Source organism: Narcine bancroftii, chromosome 9 (genome assembly GCF_036971445.1).
Source record: "Narcine bancroftii isolate sNarBan1 chromosome 9, sNarBan1.hap1, whole genome shotgun sequence".
NCBI classification, from domain to species: Eukaryota; Metazoa; Chordata; class Chondrichthyes; order Torpediniformes; family Narcinidae; genus Narcine; species Narcine bancroftii.
The window spans coordinates 23,526,927-23,548,877 of NC_091477.1; the positions used below are offsets into that span (position 1 = coordinate 23,526,927).

Here is a 21,951-nt window from a genome sequence, read left to right on the forward strand (position 1 = left end):
ACATTTATTTCAGTCATTTCCCCATCAGCCCCCATTCCCATGAATGTAGAATGATCTCAATCAACAATTTCCCTTAAGGACCCATCACTAATCGCTCTTCCTTGTGTTAAGGTGACACTATTTGCATATTTGGGGTTTAGCTTATCTTTTGTCTCTGCTCCACTTCTCTCCCTTCATTTTTCCCCTGTTTCTTCCACTCTCTATACATTGTTAGAAGACCTGCCTTGACATATGTTCTGTGCAATTCTACCATTCTTTCTGCCTTATCATTTTGAGACTAAACCATTCAAACATTATTTTCAGTGCATGCCTCACCCTCTCTACCTCTACCACCCCTTATTCTTCCACTAATTCTGACTGAATCACACTGTTGACAACTTTAGTGGCTATAAAAATCATGAACTAAGCTTCTACCTAAACTTATAGTCCCTCTCAAAGACTGTCTCATTCCATCCCATAACATCACCCATCACCCACTTACCTCTGTCAAGCTTTTAACCTTCATGCTGATTGGAGGCCCATTTCTGCCACTTCCTCTGTCTTTATACCACCATTCATCCACCATTGGTCAAAATCAACTGTGGATGCCTCAAATTTAAAATGCCCATCATTATTTTGAAATGTCTACATGGCATCATCCTTCCTCGGTCTGTAAACAGTTAGCGAGATAAAATAGATATAAAAATAATTTTAAAAGGGTAGATAATATGAGCATTAGCCTGTAGAAAATGAGTCCGAAAAAATACATTTGGAAAATAAGATGGTCAATGAATTAAACATATATTTTTGCTCTCATCGCTGCAGAAAGCACAGTAACATCACAGAAATAGCAGCAAATCAGGAAGTGGGAAAAAGAGATGATTTCAGGAAAATTATCGTCAGGGGAGTGATAAGGAGGAAATTGTTGGAGGTCTGGGCTGACAATCTTTATCTATTACAATGCCAGTGACATGGGTTCGAATCCAGCGCTGACCGTACCCCATGTCTGCGTGGGTTTCTTCCCGTTGTTCCGTTTCCTCCCACCTTCCAAAAATGTACAGGGCTTGTAGGTTAATTGGTATATTTGTATAGCATGGACTCCATGGGCAGAAGGTCCTGTTATCCATGCTGTATCTCTGAATTAAAACTCTGTAAACTGAAAAAAAAAGGCTACATGAGATTGGAAAATAATTAATGTAACTCTTCTATTCAAAAAGAAGGAAATTACAGGGCATTAGTTTAATGTGGAAAATGTTGAAAGTTAATATGAATGATGATATTGCAGGGCACATAAAAATATTGATGGCAATCAGGCAAAGTTGTCATGGTTTTGTGAAAGAAATCAAGTGACAAGTTATTGGAATTCTTTGAAAAAAGAGTGTGTGCTGTGGATAAAGGAGAACCCATGGAAGAACAATAGTTAGATCTCCAGAAAGCATTCGATAAGGCACCACATAAAAGGTTATTTCAGAAGTAAAACAGAAGAAAAAAAATAGCGGGGCAACAGGAAGGAAAGAATACAATATGTATAAATGGATCTTTTTTCCTGTTTGGCAAAAAATAACAAGTGGTGTGGCTCCAGGGATCGGTGATGGGGCTTATACTTAATATGATATATATTCAGGACTTGAAAGGAGGTGCCAAAAATCATTAGGGAAGTAACTTACAGGGAAGTTGTGCTTCATTACTGGTGAGATCACATTGGAAATATTGTGTAAATCCTTAGTCTCCTTATTTGAGGAAGGATGCAAATTGGAAGATTCAGAGAATAACAAATGGTACATCAGGGTGGGTATTAGAAGGCAAAGGCTACCTATGATGGAATTTGATGAGAAGAGAAAATGAGAATGGTGGTATAGAAAGAGACCAGACGGAAACAAAAGGGCAAGGATGGGGTGGAAGAATCCAGTGTGGATGTAGGATTGGAGGAATATCGGACCAAAGATGAGGGGGAATTAAAATTGGTGGTGGTAAAGAATGGGGGAGGGGTGGGTGGGAAAGGAGACATAAGGGGGAGGAGAGAAAATGCAGAAGGGGTACAGAGAAAGAGAAAGGGGACTCACTATTTGAAATTAGAAAATTCACTGTTCATAGCACATGCCCAGCCAGAATATAAGGCTTTATTCCTCTAGTTCACACATGTCAAACTCAGGCCCGCGGGCCAAATTTGGCCTGTGATATAATTATATTTGGCCCGCAAAATCATATCAAATATGTATTAGAGCTGGCCCGCTGGCCGCCGTGCCAGTATAGCGCATGCACAGCCTAATACTACAAATCCCAGAATGCTTTGCAAATGCGTTGGTGCCGGCCCGTCAGCCCACTAATCGCCCCCACCTCCTCTCTTTACTTTCATTAGCGTCTGCGACGTGTCGCCCAACTCACAGGTAATAAACCCCTTACGAAAAATGGCCAAACGAAAGACAGAAAACAGGACCTTTCAAGGCAGGTGGGAGGCAGACTATATGTTCACCATTTTAAAAAAACAAACCTGTTTGTCTTGTGTGTGGAGCCAGCGTGTCTATAGTTAAAGAATATAACATACGATGTCACTATGAAATGAAACACCAGGACAGGTATAAGGATCTGAACGAGAAGCAAAAGCTCCAGAAGGTGGAGGAGATGAAAAGAAGTCTGGTTTTACAGCAAACTTTATTTTATATTTTATTTCTCATTTGTTAATGCTTCTTCTGGAAAGAATTTAACCAAAACTATTATTAAACATTTATTTTAATAAGAAAAAGTTTAACATTACATATGTTGAAAGAAGAGAAAACATGCAGATGTTGTTGATGAAAATTTTCATTAAATATTTAGTTTGGCCCACGACTTAGTCCAAGTTTTTAATTTTGGCCCTCTGTGAATTTGAGTTTGACACCCCTGCTCTAGTTTATGTTGGGCCTCACTCTGGCAGTGGAGAAGGGAATTCCCTTGAGGGAATGAAAAGGACAGTTAAAATGGTGATTATAGACTGAGCATAGAGGCTCTGCAAAAAGGGTCCCCAAATCTGTGTTTGGTTTCAACAATATAGAGGAGCCTAACATTGGGATTACTGAATGCATTTGATGAGGTTAGAGAAGGTCTATGTGAATCTTTGCTTCACATAGTTTGGCTGTTTAGGTCCCTGGATAGTGGTGAGAAAGGAGGTGTGAGAGAACATGTTACACTTCCTGCAGGGCAGGGGAAAGTTCCAGGGATCACAGAGAGGTGGGTGGGAAAGTATGATACCCTTGCCCACTCATTCTTTCCCTATCACCTCTCTGTGACCCCGAGTGATTTCCCCTGCACTGCAGGAAGTATAAGAATCAACCTCCACATTCAGCACACCATCCTCCATCATTTCTACCAGCTGCAGGTTAGCATCACCTCCAGACACTTCTAGTCATACCCATTCCTTTCAAACCTCCGCAGAATTGCTGTGTCCATGATTCCTTTATCCACATCCTTTCCCACCTCGGTACTTTCCCCTGCGACACTAGGTATTATTCTATTTAGTAGAATCCTAGCGAAGATTTTGCCTGCAATGGAGAGCAACGTGATTCCCCTGTAGTTTGAGCAGTCTGATTTCTCGCCTTTGTTTTTGTACAGGGTGATGATGGTGGCATCACGAAGATCCTGAGGCAGTTTACCTTGGTCCCAACAAAGCTTGAAAAACTCATGCAGTTTGGCATGCAGAGTTTTGCCGCCAGCCTTCCAGACTTCTGGGGGGATTCCATCCATACCTGCTGCTTTGCCACTTTTCAGTTGTTCGATTGCCTTATATGTCTCATCCAGGGTGGGAACCTCATCCAGCTCTAGCCTTAGGGGCTGTTGAGGGAGCTGGAGCAGGGCGGAATCTTGGACTGAGCGGTTGGTACTGAAAAGAGATTGGAAGTGTTCTGACCATCGGTTGAGGATGGAGATCTTGTCGCTGAGGAGGACTTTGCCGTCTGAGCTGCGCAGCGGGCTTTGGACTTGGGGTGAGGGGCCGTACACAGCCTTTAGAGCCTCGTAGAAACCCCTGAAGTCGCCAATGTCCGCGCTGAGCTGTGTTCGTTTGGCGAGGCTAGTCCACCACTCATGAGGAACCACTGACATGGTCTTTGCCCTCAGACAGCTCCAAGAAAAGTGCAGAGAACAAAACAAAGGACTCTACATCACCTTTGTTGACCTCACCAAAGCCTTCGACACCGTGAGCAGGAAAGGGCTTTGGCAAATACTAGAGCGCATCGGATGTCCCCCAAAGTTCCTCAACATGATTATCCAACTGCACGAAAACCAACAAGGTCGGGTCAGATACAGCAATGAGCTCTCTGAACCCTTCTCCATTAACAATGGCGTGAAGCAAGGCTGTGTTCTCGCACCAACCCTCTTTTCAATCTTCTTCAGCATGATGCTGAACCAAGCCATGAAAGACCCCAACAATGAAGACGCTGTTTACATCCGGTACCGCACGGATGGCAGTCTCTTCAATCTGAGGCGCCTGCAAGCTCACACCAAGACACAAGAGAAACTTGTCCGTGAACTACTCTTTGCAGATGATGCCGCTTTAGTTGCCCATTCAGAGCCAGCTCTTCAGCGCTTGACGTCCTGCTTTGCGGAAACTGCCAAAATGTTTGGCCTGGAAGTCAGCCTGAAGAAAACTGAGGTCCTCCATCAGCCAGCTCCCCACCATGACTACCAGCCCCCCCACATCTCCATCGGGCACACAAAACTCAAAACGGTCAACCAGTTTACCTATCTCGGCTGCACCATTTCATCAGATGCAAGGATCGACAATGAGATAGACAACAGACTCGCCAAGGCAAATAGCGCCTTTGGAAGACTACACAAAAGAGTCTGGAAAAACAACCAACTGAAAAACCTCACAAAGATAAGCGTATACAGAGCCGTTGTCATACCCACACTCCTGTTCGGCTCCGAATCATGGGTCCTCTACCGGCACCACCTACGGATCCTAGAACGCTTCCACCAGCGTTGTCTCCGCTCCATCCTCAACATCCATTGGAGCGCTCACACCCCTAACGTCGAGGTACTCGAGATGGCAGAGGTCGACAGCATCGAGTCCACGCTGCTGAAGATCCAGCTGCGCTGGATGGGTCACGTCTCCAGAATGGAGGACCATCGCCTTCCCAAGATCGTATTATATGGCGAGCTCTCCACTGGCCACCGTGACAGAGGTGCACCAAAGAAAAGGTACAAGGACTGCCTAAAGAAATCTCTTGGTGCCTGCCACATTGACCACCGCCAGTGGGCTGATAACGCCTCAAACCGTGCATCTTGGCGCCTCACAGTTTGGCGGGCAGCAGCCTCCTTTGAAGAAGACCGCAGAGCCCACCTCACTGACAAAAGGCAAAGGAGGAAAAACCCAACACCCAACCCCAACCAACCAATTTTCCCTTGCAACCGCTGCAATCGTGTCTGCCTGTCCCGCATCGGACTGGTCAGCCACAAACGAGCCTGCAGCTGACGTGGACTTTTTACCCCCTCCATAAATCTTCGTCCGCGAAGCCAAGCCAAAAGAACTTTCCCCTGCAATCTCAGGAAATGTAACACTTTATCTTACACCTCTGCATCATCCAGGGCCCTTCCACCTGAAGGAAAGATTCACGTGTACCTTCTTTAAAATCACTGTTGATGCTCTTGATGTAGTTTCCGCTACATCGATGGATCTAAACACAGACTTGCGGACCTTTTCTAGACCATCTATGCTCTGTCCATGATGGCCATCCTGAGCTCCCAGTTAAGTGGCATCTTAACACTCCTTTCTCATTCCCACATTAACTTGTCTGTCTTGAGCTTTCTCCACTGCCACTGTGAGGGCAATGTAGATTGGAGGAACAACACTTCACATTCTTTCTGGACAGTCTACAGGTCAAGGCTATGCACAAAGAATATTCCAATTTCAGGGAATGAGCCCCTTTCTGTTCTTCTGTATCCCTTCTTCCTTCCCATTTTATGATCTTTTCCCACCCGCCCCATCCAATCTCATCCTCCTCGTCTTTGCTTCCTTCCAATCTCCCCACTGAATTCTTCTTTTCTCTTTCACCTCCACCCCCCCATCCACCCCATCTCAGTTCCATTTGGCTTCTCTTTAAATCAGGGGTGGCCAAACTATGGCCCCCAGACCACTGTGGCCTGTTTCCCATTTGTAATAGAATATGGCCCATTATAACATAGTATCTAACAATAAATTGCACTGTATATACATTGTACTTCTTAGTTTCAACACTAGATGTCGCTGCCATTTTGAACAACTACTTAGCCGACTGTAGCAATGTTACTCATTGATGAAAATGTTTACCTCAGTTAAAAAAAGACATTTAACTCTGGTAAAAAAATGTTTATCTGAATTGATTAAACATGATAGAACTGAAAAGGCACAAAAGAGCAAAGGAGTGCTGAAAACTTCAGACATAGTGGGAAAATGAATACTTTTTCACAGAAGTCAAGGGGAAGTGTATTTGTTTGATTTGCATGGAGTCTGTTAATTTTAATAACCTATTAAATAGTCTATTTAATAGCCATATTTAAACATTGCATCACAATCATTTAGGTGGACACTTGGGCCATGAACTGAGAGTTGTGAAGGAATGTTGGAGACTGCCTTGTTCCTTTCTTGATCCTTCTGTTCTTTACACCCAACTTTTTTTCATTTTGCACTGCTTTTTGAATGAGAGTTTTAATGAGTTTTATTGTATTCATTTAAATTAAAATTAAGAGCAGCAGATACAGAAATGCCTACTGTAATATGTGAGTGCATCAAAAATGTCGACAGCTAAATTGTTCAGTAGTGTTGTATAGTTAGTTTGATAGAAAATGATTTTTCTTGCAGTGCAACAGGTTTAAAACTGCCGGATCTAATATTGTTTAGCCCTTGACTCCTTATATTTTTCTGAATGTGGCCCACAACCAAAAACGTTGGGCTACCTCCATGTAGTAGTTTCAATTAGACCTGATAGTCCAGAAGTTGTTTTCTGCGACCAGAAGTGGGGCTGGAAGTGACACGGTCCAAGATGGCGAAGGTCACTGTTCAAACGTGGCACTGCAAGGGGAAGGTCTGAACCTGCATGCCTGTTCGGGGAGTCCTTTTCTTCCACAGCTGAAATAGGTCGCACTTCTAGCAGGGCAGCTTTTCTGTGGGGGATTTGTCTGGCCGCAGTAAAAGCATGTCAGGTGCTTGGCAATAGCAGCTGCAGTTTGGGACCCAGTGTCCCAAGATGGCAGTGTCTGAACTCCCAACGTGGCTGCCACACTCCCGGTGGAGTAAACCTCCATGTTCTGTTCGGCTATCTCCAGTGCCTTTACGAGATTGGCCTCATCCTGCAGGGTCCAATCACCATTCTTCAGGAACCTTTGTCTGATATGGTCAGACCTGAGACTGGCCACACAGACATCCCTGGTCAGTTCCTCTTGGTAGATGGCTGCCATAACATCAGTGCAGTCACAAGCTCTCCCCAGCTCCCACAAGGCTTAAGTGTATTCATCAACGGACTCAACAGGTGCTTGTCGACGGCTGCCCAGGAGGTATCTGGCATAGATCACATGAGATCTAGCCCCAAAGAATGTGATCTATGCCAGATATTGCTTCTGCAGGAGCCCTATTTTTCTTTGGTTTGGCTTCGCGGACGAAGATTTATGGAGGGGGTAAATGTCCACGTCAGCTGCAGGCTCGTTTGTGGCTGACAAGTCCGATGCGGGACAGGCAGACACGGTTGCAGCGGAAAATTGGTTGGTTGGGGTTGGGTGTTGGGTTTTTCCTCCTTTGCCTTTTGTCAGTGAGGTAGGCTCTGCGGTTTTCTTCAAAGGAGGTTGCTGCCCGCCAAACTGTGAGGCGCCAAGATGCACGGTTTGAGGCGATATCAGCCCACTAGCGGTGGTCAATGTGGCAGGCACCAAGAGATTTCTTTAGGCAGTCCTTGTACCTTTTCTTTGGTGCACCTCTGTCACGGTGGCCAGTGGAGAGCTCGCCATATAACACGATCTTGGGAAGGCGATGGTCCTCCATTCTGGAGACGTGACCCACCCAGCGCAGCTGGATCTTCAGCAGCGTGGACTCGATGCTGTCGACCTCTGCCATCTCGAGTACTTCGACGTTAGGGATGAAAGCGCTCCAATGAGTGTTGAGGATGGAGCGGAGACAACGCTGGTGGAAGCGTTCTAGGAGCCGTAGGTGATGCCGGTAGAGGACCTATGATTCGGAGCCGAACAGGAGTGTGAGTATGACAACAGCTCTGTATACGCTTATCTTTGTTAGGTTTTTCAGCTGGTTGTTTTTCCAGACTCTTTTGTGTAGTCTTCCAAAGGCGCTATTTGCCTTGGCGAGTCTGTTGTCTATCTCGTTGTGGATCCTTGCATCTGATGAAATGGTGCAGCCGAGATAGGTAGACTGGTTGACCGTTTTGAGTTTTGTGTGCCCGACGGAGGTGGCTGAGTAAGTCTCACAGTCCCTAATCATCTAGAAGATGACAGTAGGTCTCACTTACCGACCTTTCCCGAATTTTGTGTCACCTCATAAAGGCATTCAGGCAGTGCAGCCACTGATCAAATTTTACAGAAGCCTCTGGATTTTTGACATCAGTGCCCAGCTTCTCTGCTTGAATTGCCTTGTGCATGGCATGTAGGTATAGTGATTAAATTGTAGCGCTATCAATTAGACCCGACAGACCAGAAGTCAAGATTAATAGGCTTTAATTGCTATAAACATAGTCAAGTCTTACATGCTGTTGGCCCAATTCCAAGGCAGTACTGAGGGAGGGGATTGGGTGATACCATCTTTGTTATGAATCCTGGAAAGGGAGGAATTACAGTATCAGGGATGGGCCAACTTGCACAATGACTGTAATAGTGTTCCAGCACACCCTGCTTTAAAACCTTCTCTTCTTATCAGATTTCAACACCAGCAGCCTTGTCTTCTCATTAGCCATTCCGCCCAGTATGGCTCATCTTCCATTTCACTCCTGCATTTTTCTTGTCTCTCTCTCTCTCCCCCCCTTTGATTGACAACTACTGGTCTACTGCCACTGTGCATCATGTTTCACCCCTGCCTGCGTGGCTCACCAATCTCACATGGGGCCCCAGTTACATCCCTCCCACCCAGTCCTCTTTTTACTGGGTCATGTACCATATTTCCTGTCTCAATAAAGAGTTTTGTGAAACACAACAGGCTGCAGATGCTGTAATTGGAGTAAAAACACTAAATTGCTGGAGGAACTCAACTGGTTTATTCAGCATCTTTTGAAGTCAGATATTTTGCTGACATTTTAAGCCTGAGGCCTTCTTCAAGGAAAAATCAGAAAAGGCAGAAGTAGGATATAACTGAAAGCCTCAGAATTCAAACAATGGGGGGAGGAATCCAGACCAACAAAAGGATGTGATAAGAGACTAGGTAGAATTGATCATGTCTGTTCAAAAGGAGACAGGGAAGGGAGAGGTGATGGGGGGAGGGGATTTAATGAAAGCCAGAGAAGTCAATATTAATGCCATCCGGTTGGAGGGTGCCCAGTCAGAAGATGAGGTGTTGTTCCTCCAAGTTAAGGGTGTCTAGCAGTACACGAGTCCATGGACAGACATGTGGCAAGGGGATAGGATAGACAATCGAAATGAGTGGCCACTGAGAGATCCACGTTATTGCAGCGGAGAGAGCTGAGGTGCTCAACCAATGATCTCCCAGTCTGCACACAGCGGGAGCATCGGATGCTGAAGATGACCCCCTACAGATTCATAAGTGAAATGTTGCTTCACTTGAAAGGACTGTTTGGGGCCCTGAATGGAGGAGGTGCAAGTTGAAAATGTTGGTGCAAGTGTAGCACCACCTGCATTCAGGGGGGAGGCGCAAAGGGGACCATTCGTGGGGAGGGAGGAGTGGAAGAGGGAGTCGTGCAAGGGGTGGAGCCTGCCGAAGGCAGAGAGGGGAGGAGAAGGGAAGATGCGACTGATGGTGGGATCAGGTAGCTGTTGGCGGAAATCGTGGACAATGTTATGTTGGATGTGGAGGCTGGTGGGGTTGGGTGGTAGGTCAGGACATGGGGAATCCTGTCCTTGTGTATGGGGGCGCGGAGGGGACCAGGGCAGATGTGGGTCAGGGCTGAGTTGATGGTGGTAGAGGGGAAAGTCTCGTTTTATGAAGATCTGGCATGGATAACCTTGCCCTCGAACTTCATGCTGCTGCTCTTGCTGAACCCCAGGTGCCAGACTCCAGTCGTCTCCTGTGCACCTCAACGAATAGTGAAGGATACGGAGCCGACACAAATCTGCGTATGGAACCCAGGGGGGGTGGGGGTCAAGCAGCCATTCTGCGGGTACAAAGGAAGAGCAGTTAACGTTTGGCAGAATCATCGCGACCTTTCCTTTTGACTCGAGCCTCTCGACCCATGGTGCTCGACCTCTTGCGTATTCCTTTCAGTGCCGGCAGCCTCTTTGTCCGCCAGAGGGGTTGGAGGGTGTGGAGCAGACCTCGCGTCTCTGCGCTCAGGAGCCGCCCCCGCCCCGCCGCCCGGACACACGCTGGCAGGCACTCCGCAACCCCGGCCCCTCTCACCCACCTCTGCTCCAGTGCAGCAACACACATGCGCTGGGCGCCCAGCCGCGGAGGCGGAGCCCCGTTTTCAGACCGCCCCGAGTCGCCTCTCCCCGAAATTCCTCAAGCGTGAGCCCGTGCGGGAAGGTGCGAAGTGTGTGGCCAAGAGCCGGGGTCATTTTCAGCCACTTTCCGAGTCGGGTTGGCGAGAGGCTCTCAATGGATATCGTTCAGCTGGACGACTTTATCGCTGGCTGGATCGGAGGTACCAAACCCTTCACGGGTCGCAGTGTAAATGGCCATGAGCTGGAACTTTTTTTTGTTTGTTTCAGCTCATTCGCTTTAAAGGGGTCTGCGGGCTTTCCATTTCTTTGCCACCTTCCATCTGAGTGGCGGAGAAATTTGGATTCTCCCCTTAAATCGTTCCATAAACCTGTTTGCATTTGCATAGCAGTTTTAGGGTTGTCGGCAAGCGCCTGCTTCACACCTTTTGACGTGCCCTCTCCCGCTGTTCTGTAGTGGAGGAACGTTTCATTTGTACTGTGACTCAGTCGATTTTTATTTTCGTGGTAGGAGCGGCGAGTGTGATCGTTGGCCACCCCCTCGACACCGTGAAGGTACATTTCTCTTTATATATTTCTGGGGTGGAGCAGAGTGAGGGGTTAGTGGAGGGGAGTGAGGGGGGGTGGAGGGGAGTGAGGGGGGGTGGAGGGGAGTGAGGGGGGGTGGAGGGGGAGTGAGGGGGGGTGGAGGGGAGTGAGGGGGGGTGGAGGGGAGTGGGGGGGTGAGGAGTGGGGGGGGTGGAGGGGAGTGGGGGGGGTGGAGGGGAGTGGGGGGGGTGGAGGGGAGTGGGGGGGTGGAGGGGAGTGGGGGGGGTGGAGGGGAGTGGGGGGGGTGGAGGGGAGTGGGGGGGGGTGGAGGGGAGTGGGGGGGGTGGAGGGGAGTGGGGGGGTGGAGGGGAGTGGGGGGGGTGGAGGGGAGTGGGGGGGGTGGAGGGGAGTGGGGGGGTGGAGGGGAGTGGGGGGGGTGGAGGGGAGTGGGGGGGGTGGAGGGGGGTGGGGGGGGGTGGAGGGGGGTGGGGGGGTGGAGGGGGGTGGGGGGGGTGGAGGGGGGTGGGGGGGGTGGAGGGGGGTGGAGGGGAGTGGGGGGGGTGGAGGGGAGTGAGGGGGTGGAGGGGAGTGGGGGGGGTGGAGGGGAGTGGGGGGGGTGGAGGGGAGTGAGGGGGTGGAGGGGAGTGGGGGGGGTGGGGGGGGTGGAGGGGGGTGGGGGGGGTGGAGGGGGGTGGGGGGGTGGAGGGGAGTGGGGGGGTGGAGGGGAGTGGGGGGGACTGGAGGGGAGTGGGGGGGTTGGAGGGGAGTGAGGGGGGGTGGAGGGGAGTGGGGGGGGTGGAGGGGAGTGGGGGGGGTGGAGGGGAGTGGGGGGGGTGGAGGGGAGTGGGGGGGTGGAGGGGAGTGGGGGGGGTGGAGGGGAGTGGGGGGGGGTGGAGGGGAGTGGAGTGGGGGGGTGGAGGGGAGTGGGGGGGGTTGGAGGGGAGTGGGGGGGACTGGAGGGGAGTGGGGGGGACTGGAGGGGAGTGGGGGGGTTGGAGGGGAGTGGGGGGACTGGAGGGGAGTGAGGGGGGGTGGAGGGGAGTGGGGGGGGTGGAGGGGAGTGGGGGGGGTGGAGGGGAGTGGGGGGGGTGGAGGGGAGTGGGGGGGGTTGGAGGGGAGTGGGGGGGACTGGAGGGGAGTGAGGGGGGGTGGAGGGGAGTGGGGGGGTGGAGGGGAGTGGGGGGGGGTGGAGGGGAGTGGGGGGGGTGGAGGGGAGTGGGGGGGGTGGAGGGGAGTGGGGGGGGTGGAGGGGAGTGGGGGGGTGGAGGGGAGTGGGGGGGTGGAGGGGAGTGGGGGGGTGGAGGGGAGTGGGGGGGTGGAGGGGAGTGGGGGGGTGGAGGGGAGTGGAGGGACTGGAGGGGAGTGGAGGGGAGTGAGGGGGTGGAGGGGAGTGGGGGGTGTGGAGGGGGGTGGAGGGGAGTGGGGGGGGTGGAGGGGAGTGGGGGGGGGTGGAGGGGAGTGAGGGGGGGTGGAGGGGGGGGGGAAGCACTGACTTCCCATCTCAAAGAACTTCTGCTGCTGAATCTTCCCTTGTTTGTTCAAGCTGTAATTATTTTTCAGACCCGCTTGCAAGCCGGTCACGGCTCCAGCAACACGGTCCAATGTGCGCTGAGGATATTAAAGCACGAACACGTAAGTTGGCATCTCGACCTCCGGCTTGTCCTGTCCTCCACTAAAAGGAGCGCGGCACTGATGGTCCCTCTCATCTCTGTCTAGTTCGCTGGGTTCTTCAAAGGTCTCTCCTTCCCGTTAGCCAGCATCGCAGTGTACAACTCGGTGGCGCTGGGTGTTTTCAGCAATGCCCAGAGGGTCATTTGCCAGTATCGTTATGGTGAGGGGAGCCGCCGGGGCCCCGCTCTGGCTGACGTGGTGGCTGCCAGCGTCGTGGTGGGACTGGCCACGGTTACCATTGGTGCTCCGGTGGATTTGGTGAAGATCAGGCTCCAGATGCAAACTCCATCCGTGCGGGCAGGTAAGGCTCATGCTTTCCCCATTATGGGCCCAGTTTCTTGACCGAGTGCACGGGAACTACTCGGGTGGCGTCGTGCAACATAGTTTTGGAATCGGTGGATCAGTATCTTTTCAATGTGGCACAAGCTGCATCTTTACCTTTCCAGGAGACAAAGCAGTAACCTGATCCTAATTTTAAGCTGTGCTATTGTTTTAAACGAGAAAGTAAGTTTTTGTTATATTTAAATATGCAATAGGATTCTTTCTGAACCATTTTATGTTCTGTTATCAATTGCAATTGATTTCATTTTCGTAGATCCATATTCATCATTACAGTTGCATATAAACATGGACTCTACATTGTAGGAATGCAGAGGACATTTGAAAATATTCTCTTACCTCGGCATCATTGCCAATTTAACATTTATTTTTAAAGAAAACTTTTTATAGTTTTATTCAGATAATATGGATGGACAATGTTTTGCTCATATTTGATATTGTCCCAACATTGTGCTCAGATTTCAGATTTATTGTCAGAGTACATACATGACGTCACATACAACCCTGAGATTCATTTTTATTGCAGGCAAGACAGGAATACCATTAATTGGTATTGGGAAAAAATAAACTCTTCACTGCATAAACATGTAAACAAACATAGATAATGAATGTAAACAAACTGTACAATACAAAGAGAACAAAAAGAAAATCAATAAAGTGCACAAGTAAGAGTCCTTAAAAGAGTTGAATTTGTTGTTGAGGAGGCTGATGGTAGAGGGGTAGCAGCTGTTCCTGAACCTGGTGGTGCGAGTCATGTAGAACCCATACCTCTTTCCTGATGGCAGCAGTGAAAACCGAGCATGTGCTGGGTGCTGAGGGTCTTTGATGCTCTCCGATGGCAGCGTTCTCTGTAGATGTACTCCATAGCGGGGAGTGTTTTGCTTGTGATGTCCTGGGCTGTGTCCATGACCTTTTGGAGGGCTTTGCACCCATACCAGATCATGATGCAGCTGGTCAGCCACACCTCTGTGGAAATTTGCCGGGGTTTCTGATATCATACCAAACCTCCACAAACTCTTGAGGAAGTAGAGGTGCTGATGTGGCTCCTTCATAATGGCATTAGTGTGTTGGGTCCAGGAAAGATCCTCTGAGATAGTGATGCCCAAGAACTTAAATGTTTTCACCCTCTCCAAAAAGACTATGAGCATTAACTCTCTCCATGCCCATCATAGTTTTATAAACCTCAATGATTACCCTTCAGCCTCATATGCTCCAGGGGATAAAGACCTAGCCTATTAATTTATGTCATTTCGGTAACTAAGCAACCAGAATGCACACAGTACTGCAAGTGTGATGTCACCAATGCCTTGTGCAGCTGGATCATGAGCTCCCAACTTTGGTACTCAGTGCCCATGGAGGCAGGTTAGCCAAATGCCTTCTTGTCCACCTGAGTTACATATGGAACTGTACTCCCAGGTCTCTCTGGTCTACAGTGCTCTCCAGGATCCTTCGATTCAACATGTAAGACCTACCCTGAGTTAACACACAGAAAGTGTAACACCTCGCACTTGATTTTTATAGTTCCATTATTTTATTATGCTCAGGTTTCTGTCCTTGGATATTTCAGACATTTAGAATGTTAATGATAGTATTCTGTATTTGTTTGATTGTTTTGATTTATATTTTTGTGTCTTTTGTGAATCAGCTGAGGATTTCTGCTGTTGGTTCCTTAGTGCACTTGGTTAAGAATCAGTATTGCAATAAATTTACAAGGCCATATTGCAAACCACCTGGGTTTTCCTAGATATTGTAAGCTTTTTGAAAAACCCCTTAAATCATGTTCATGTTCTCACATACCATTAATATCACTTCATAAAACATTGTCATGTTGACCAAATGGTGCATTGGATATTACTGGGTATGAGCTTGATTTCATTTCTCAATTAATTCTCCTAATCAGTCTAATTATTTTGTAACTTCCCTTTCTTGCAGAATGAATAAGATCACTTGTTGAATCTAACTTACAAACTTGCAAGAAACTTTTGCATGCTCTGCCTTTTTTCAAATACTCTGTGACTTAATGTTGTATTCAGTTCCAGTTTCTGCCACAAAAACAGTCAATAGTGGTGTTCCATTTCTTGTACATTCATACTAAATGATACATTTAACTCGGTGCACTTCCTAAAGTCTGTCTATTTCCACTTTCCAGTTTTTTTTCTGGGTACTTGATTTTTAATTACCAATAGAATACTTGCTGAATGTTATATAACATCTAGTTTCTTGTTTTGTCACTGTTTCCCATAACTCCCTGCACACTTTGTCATATACACGCACATCCTATTTAATTTGTGTAATTTTCCATGCTGCTTTATTGTTTTTCATGTCTATCCTTGGGTGAATTATGTAACATATCTTCTGAACACTAGCCTATTCTAGAAGGAGCCCTAGTTATCAAAGCCTAAAGCCCTACATTTAACTACTCAATTATTTTGGTAGACTTCTATCTTCACAAATGCAAACTGTAATCAGAATTCATTTGCCTCTGAGATTTCAATCATTCCTGTTAAATGTGTCTTTTTTGGGCTCTATATTATTTTTCTCCATTAGATCTTTGGAAGCTAGAAAAAAGGCCTTTTTGGGTTCAGAAGGAAACCATTCTTATCATATTAATAAGTAACTGCATGATTAGACACTAATATTTCTGTGTCTAGATTTTTTTTTGCACTGCTTTTGTAGCATTTTGGTGTGATAACAATACAGTACTGTTTTTGTGTGGGGATGTGTACCAAACTCAAGACTTGCTAAATATTTTTTACACTTCTACAGCGAAAATAAATTTGGTTGGTGCTGATTCACTTCATTCGATTGCACTGAATAATCAGCCTCTGTACAGGGGCCCCGTGCACTGCATTAGTAGAATCCTACGGAATGAAGGGATTGCTGGATTGTACCGAGGAGTCGGAGCCATGTATCTCAGAGATATTCCAGGATATTGTTTGTATTTTGTTCCCTACATGTTACTGTGTGACTGGATGATGCCTGAGGGGAATACAACACCTAATCTATATTCTGTGTGGCTGGCTGGTGGTGTGGCAGGTAAGTTGCTTTAAGTCACTTATTCACTTATCTAGTAACAGTCCATGTTTTGAGAAGGAAGTTGAGAAAGCAGGGCTCTGGCTCCATTGTTGGGTCATTGCGTGTAGTATTCATGTTGAAACAGGAACCTCTTGATTTGCTTTAAATGTCCTTCAGCAAAATTTCTATGTTCGTTCTGCAGGTAAATGCATGCATCAAGCAACATTGCTGGGATTCCCACATGAGTTTCAGTTCAAAGAGCAACAGATATTCAGAGTCAAACGGGGTTCCAGTGGGTGCAGATTTGCCCTTCAATGCTGGGTGTTTGATAGGGGTGGGCACCATTCACAGATGACGGCCAGTGAGATATTATTGTTGGAGATGGTCTCAGGCAGGAAGTGTCCTCATTGGAACCACTCACATTGCATAAGGTGAAGTTAACAGTAAGATGAACAAACTCAGGGTTATCCTAAACAAAACAAGTTGGTAACTCAAAGGCCAATCTCCTGACAGGCAGGGATGGGTCCTTGAGGTAACACTGGATCACGTTTTCACCTGGTGTCGAAGCCCAGTTAAGGCCTGGACCAGTGTTTAAGGCCTGCACTGTTTCTTTATTCAGAACGTGGTTGGAATATTAGAGTGGCGATCCCAATCAGATGTGCATACTGCTGCATGCTCACTGGGATGCCTGGGAAAGCTTGAAATGTACATGGAGAATTGTGCTTCAGTTTCTTAAAGTCACACCACACAAGAGGGATTAGCTCTTCAATTAATAGTTTCCAAATAAATTTCTGTAACATTACACGTAACAACGTTGTACGATGCACTATCCTTTCTTTCCCAAAATGTGTGATACAGTGAGTGCACACCTGGATAGAAATGGATTGAGACAATTTAAACTCGTTTCATTTCTGCTGCCTGTAAGAGACAAGAAAAGAGAATTTTAAGCATTTCCGCTAGGCTGCTTAAGATCATACACCATGCTTTGGCAGAAAATTCATAAAGTTTCCAAAGTAATTGAGTACATTATATACTTTTGGACCAAAGATCTGGCTTCTCCTCAGGAAAAGCCCTGTGGGAAATTTTCATTTTAATCCTGTCAAACAGGATTTTTTTTTGATATACAGATTAGGTGCTAAAGGAATGTTGTGCTCTTCTAATCTGTTGTAATGTTCTAATTGAATTAATCAATTTTTTTATTTTTATATTTATTAAGCAGGAGTGAGAGGAAGCCTTTAATTCGACCAGTTTTGAGCAGTCTTCAATGTTTTTCAGGTATTCATTGATACAGATTAGATAGTACTCAGGTGTTGGTGACAAGAATAATACATGCTTTTGACACACTTGAGCAGACTTCAGAAAATATAATCCCCATTGAATATTACATCTGATAACATGTTTAAATCCTGAGCAGGAAAATTGTTGTTGTTTATTTATATGTACATTTCCATTGTAAGTTATACAATGTGAGATGAATAACATGCATCTATTGTAGGCTGTACTAGATTAACAAATTTCTTTTAAAATAACTGGATTTTAGGGGATGTGTGGGTTCATCAAGGGAGTCCATAGATATTTCTTATATATACACACCTCATAGCAACTACTTTATGGTGACTACCATTAGAGATCGGTGAGTAGGTCTACTTCACATGTGAAATTTGAGCCCATCACAACATCCATTCTCAGTTCTTAAGGTTTGCAGTTCAGTTGAGTTCTTTTTCTTTTGGTTCCACTTTATTACATCTTTGTGCAGCAAAGATCTTGTTTATTATTGAGCAGGAAAGAGGAAGTGCAAGCAAAAAAGCAGCCAGGTCAAATGACTGGTTTCTGCTAAGGAAGTTAACATCTTCAGGAAGGTTGGCAGTAGTAACTTTGCTCTGGTTGTATCAAATTTAGCATTGCCAGCTGGACATCTGCAAGAACTAGATGAGGACAGGATTGAGAAAAGTTCTGGAAACACACAACAAATAAATCAGAAAGCAAAAGTGAAAGAAAGTTTAATATTTAAATTATGCCTTCTGGAGTTCCTTCAAATATTAACCTACACCTGCTGTTGCTAAATGGGCTGAACTATTGCACTTTTACAATAAAACTTTTATTTATGGACAGAACCATTGAATAGAAAGCAGAGTTGATTTTAGGTGTCATCATTTATTTTAGCAAAATATTAAAGAATCGTTGATCCCACGAGTCATTCCCTCAATTTAAGTGATTTGGAAGCTTGGTGGGGGTGGGGAGTAGTGTGTAAATTGAAATGTCTCCATTGTTTGCACTTATTTGAACAGCATTTGTATGGTAAAGTCACCCATCTTGATGTTCTCTCCTTTATGGGATACTTGTATCTATCTGTTTGTAAAAGGAGTACTTTACCTGCTTATAGATTTTGCCTTTAGATGGATGGGCTGTTTTCTCAGCTTTCAGGTGAAGCATATGCCCAGTGAGAAATATGTTTTGTTCCTTTGAGACAAGTTCTCTTTCTTACAGGGATCTATTTGGTAAAAAGGAAATGGATTTCAAAAGAAATAATGAAAATGTGGACAAACAAGTGGATAGGGAGATGGGGAAGTCTCTGTGGTTTTGAGTTTATTTGATGCTGTGGCAAATTTCTTAAAAGAATCAGGAATGGAATCTGGGAGGATAATATATTACTAAGGAGCAGAATAAGGCCATTCATCCCATTGAGTCTGCTTCACCATTCAAATTGATGGGATTTCCAGTGAACTGTACAAGCAAAAGGTTCAACAAAACAATATATATTTTTAAGTGAGCAATATTCTGTTTGCAAAAGATGGAGTTCTGAACATATGAGTTAACATTCTGTTATCTGGATTTTTAATAATAATAAATTTTCTTTTGACTTGAGTTAATATTGAAATTAGCAACCATTTTCTAACATAACGTGCTGAAATGTTTAAAATGGTTCTGAAAGAACATTTTAAATCTAAAGGAAGTAAATTCAAAGTTATGTGGAACTGAGAACAAGTTCCTTCCTGTTACTAATCGTTGTGATCCACCCCGTGTGGTAAATGCTGACTGGGCCCCCTTCAAACTAATAATGACATCGGGCCCAGGACTATAAGTGAGAATTAGAATACATCTCATGAGTAATTATAATTATAAAAGGGAAAGTATTTATATTAATCAGGGCACATAGTCCTTAAAGTGTTCAGGTGGTCTTCTTTCTCTTTTGGACCACCTCAGTGGGTTCTGTACCCCAATAGGAAATCTGATTTTGTGTGTCCAGGAGGCATTTAGAAGTTTCATGGTTTTCATTGCATTTTTGAATGTTTGCACAAAACGTTCTGCCTCCCCATAGTACTTGGGTGATAGGGTGCGGACAAAATCTGTCTGATATTTTAAAAAAAATGTTCTGATGTAAACTGAGGCCCATTGTCCATAACTGATTCATGAGGCAATCCATAAGTGGCAAAGATAGTTGGTAGGCAGTCAATTGTGGGATCTGCTTTGGTGCATGGAGTATGTGTAGAGTTTGTATCCCATAGTAATTGTGCGAGTGCATACACAACAGTGGAGACGAGGACCATCCCATCCTCACACAATTAAGACTTGGAGATGTGATGCTTTTTCATCCTTTTCTTTTATGAGACTAACATGGCTACTGACACACAGGGTTATATATGGAAGAGTGACATTATGACATTGGCGTCATGATGGCTTATTTATACCCAACACTAATGACTACATTTGGAAAAAGATCAAATTGAAACTGCTGTTAAATTTGAGCTGCAATTGAGAAGTATATGCTTGAAATCTAAAAAGGGAAGGGCCCAGGTATGGGGAGGTATATGGACAGTGGGGAAGGGTCAAGGTATGGGCAAGAATATTTGTCAATGAGGAATTTAAAAAGTAAGAAATAGTAACCTATCCCATTGTTAGAATTGGTAATATTATTGCGCAGATTTATTGGCTTTCCATGTGCTGTTCTAAGGCTGGTAGGATTACCGGAGCCCACTCGAGTGGTTTTGAAGCTCTGGTCAGGAAAAAGAAGCCATGTGTCAGGTTAAGGCAGCTGGGATCAAACAAATCCAGTGAGGAGTACAAGAAATATAGGAGTACATTTCTACTTGCATGTATGAGCAAAATCATGTCAAGTCAATTTTATTGTCATCTGATTGCACAGGTACAACTCGACAAAAGGGCGTTCTCCAGTCATCAGTGCAAAACATGCAGACATGTGCCAGGAAAAAAACACACATACAAACAATAAATATTCTGGACAAGTATTAACATATTACTTTGTAAATATGAGAATCTTGGATGAGTTAGTGTAAACAGATCCTTTGGCTGTTCAGCATTCTCACTGCCAGGAAAGCAAAAAGACACGAGTTAACTGAAGCATATTGGGTAGAGAAGAATCCTAACATACAGTGTATTAAAGAGCAAAAGGAGCCAGAGAGAGAACAGGTTCTTTTGAAAGATTAATGCTACCATCTATGTGTGAAGATAGATCAGGTCCTAAATAAAACTTTTTCATCTGAATTTACTGCGGCGAATGTCATGGAAACTAAGGAATTCAGGGAAGTGAATGGAGATATTTTGAAACCTATCCAGTTTACAAAAGTAGATAATTGAATCATACAGTGTAGAATAGGCTCCTGTCCAACCTGCCCATGAAAACCAGAAATGTCTCACCCACATTAGTCTCACCTGCTTGTGTATCCATCAAAATGTTTGTTAAAAATTGCAATCGTACTTGCCTGAATTATTTCCTTCAATAACTTTCTCCATACACCTTTGTGTATATTAAAAAATATATATATTCAGGTTCCTTGAAATCTCTCCCCTCACCTTAAACCCATGTCATATGGTTCTCGATTCCCTGAATCTGGATATGATAAATGGTCAGTCTTTTTCCCAAGGTAGTGGAGTCTTAAAGCTAGAGGGAAGAAGTTCAAGGTCAGAAGAAAAAGATTTAGAGTACCAGGGTGACAACGTTTTCCCACAGAGGAATGAGCTGCCAATGGAAGTGGTGGGGGTGGGTACATGTAATATTTAAGAGGCATTTGGACAGGTGCATAGATAGGAAAGGTTCAGAGGGATATGGGCCAAATGCTGGTAAATGTTACTATCTCAGGCAGACAACTTGGTTGCATGGATGAGTAAAGATTAAGGTTCCATTATTGTCACTTAATACTACAGTTAGAATGTAGCATCCATGAAATTCTTCAACTTTGTCTACTGTAGTGAAGACGGAGTGTCACTTTTGTCAAGTGGCCCTCACAGAAATGAGGCCCCAGCAAGGAAATGAATCCATGACCTCTGGTTTACAAGGCCAGTACTCAAACCATTGATCGATCTAGTTATATGCCATGTACAGGATTCTCTCCTACACGTGGTGTATGCCGCTATGTCCCAGGACTTGCTCATCAAGCACAGGGGAAGTGATTGATGATGTGATTGTAGGCTTTTGAGGAGTGATTAAGATTAATTGTTGATCTCTACAATGTTGTTGTCCACTGATATTCTGGAAATCTTTGTTTGCATTTCTCCCTTTCGGATTAAACTTGACCAGTAAACTCTCCTTTGTCAGAGAGTGAATTTTGAGTAAGAGCAGGTACGTGAAAGTCAGCATATTTCAGCTAGGAACAACTGAATGGGCTGAAGTATGTTCAGATTGTTCAGATTCATCTCTCATTTGGCATGGAAATAGATGCCTATTCAAAAATTCCAGAGAATCATGGAAGATAATGGAAGTTGGTGGGGCAATTTGAATGAGGTTATTGAGGTAAACTCACTAAAAAAAGGTGAGACCGGCTATTTAAATTGCCCAAAAACAGTCTTTATGTTCATAAGGTTTAAATGGTACCTTTGGAACTAATTGTGATGACAATGGGA

At 45.4% G+C, this 21,951-nt stretch overlaps 1 protein-coding gene across 9 annotated transcripts in view; it reads left to right on the top strand.

Annotated features, from left to right (window-relative positions):
• slc25a48 (solute carrier family 25 member 48) overlaps positions 1 to 21,951 on the top strand; it is a 146,855-nt gene that overhangs the window by 74,900 nt on the left and 50,004 nt on the right. For 6 of the 9 annotated variants that reach the window (XR_011344801.1, XR_011344800.1, XR_011344798.1 and 3 more), the window contains exons 2-5: positions 11,051 to 11,094; positions 12,628 to 12,699; positions 12,784 to 13,039; positions 15,844 to 16,113. Coding sequence is in view for 3 of the 9 variants with exons in the window: in XM_069898436.1 (XP_069754537.1) it covers positions 11,051 to 11,094; positions 12,628 to 12,699; positions 12,784 to 13,039; positions 15,844 to 16,113 (642 nt within the window). In the remaining 6 variants the exon portion in view is untranslated. Of the gene's footprint in view, positions 1 to 10,446; positions 10,743 to 11,050; positions 11,095 to 12,627; positions 12,700 to 12,783; positions 13,040 to 15,843; positions 16,114 to 21,951 lie in introns of those variants that run through there. The other 3 variants (XR_011344802.1, XM_069898438.1, XR_011344803.1) reach the window with 3 other exon arrangements.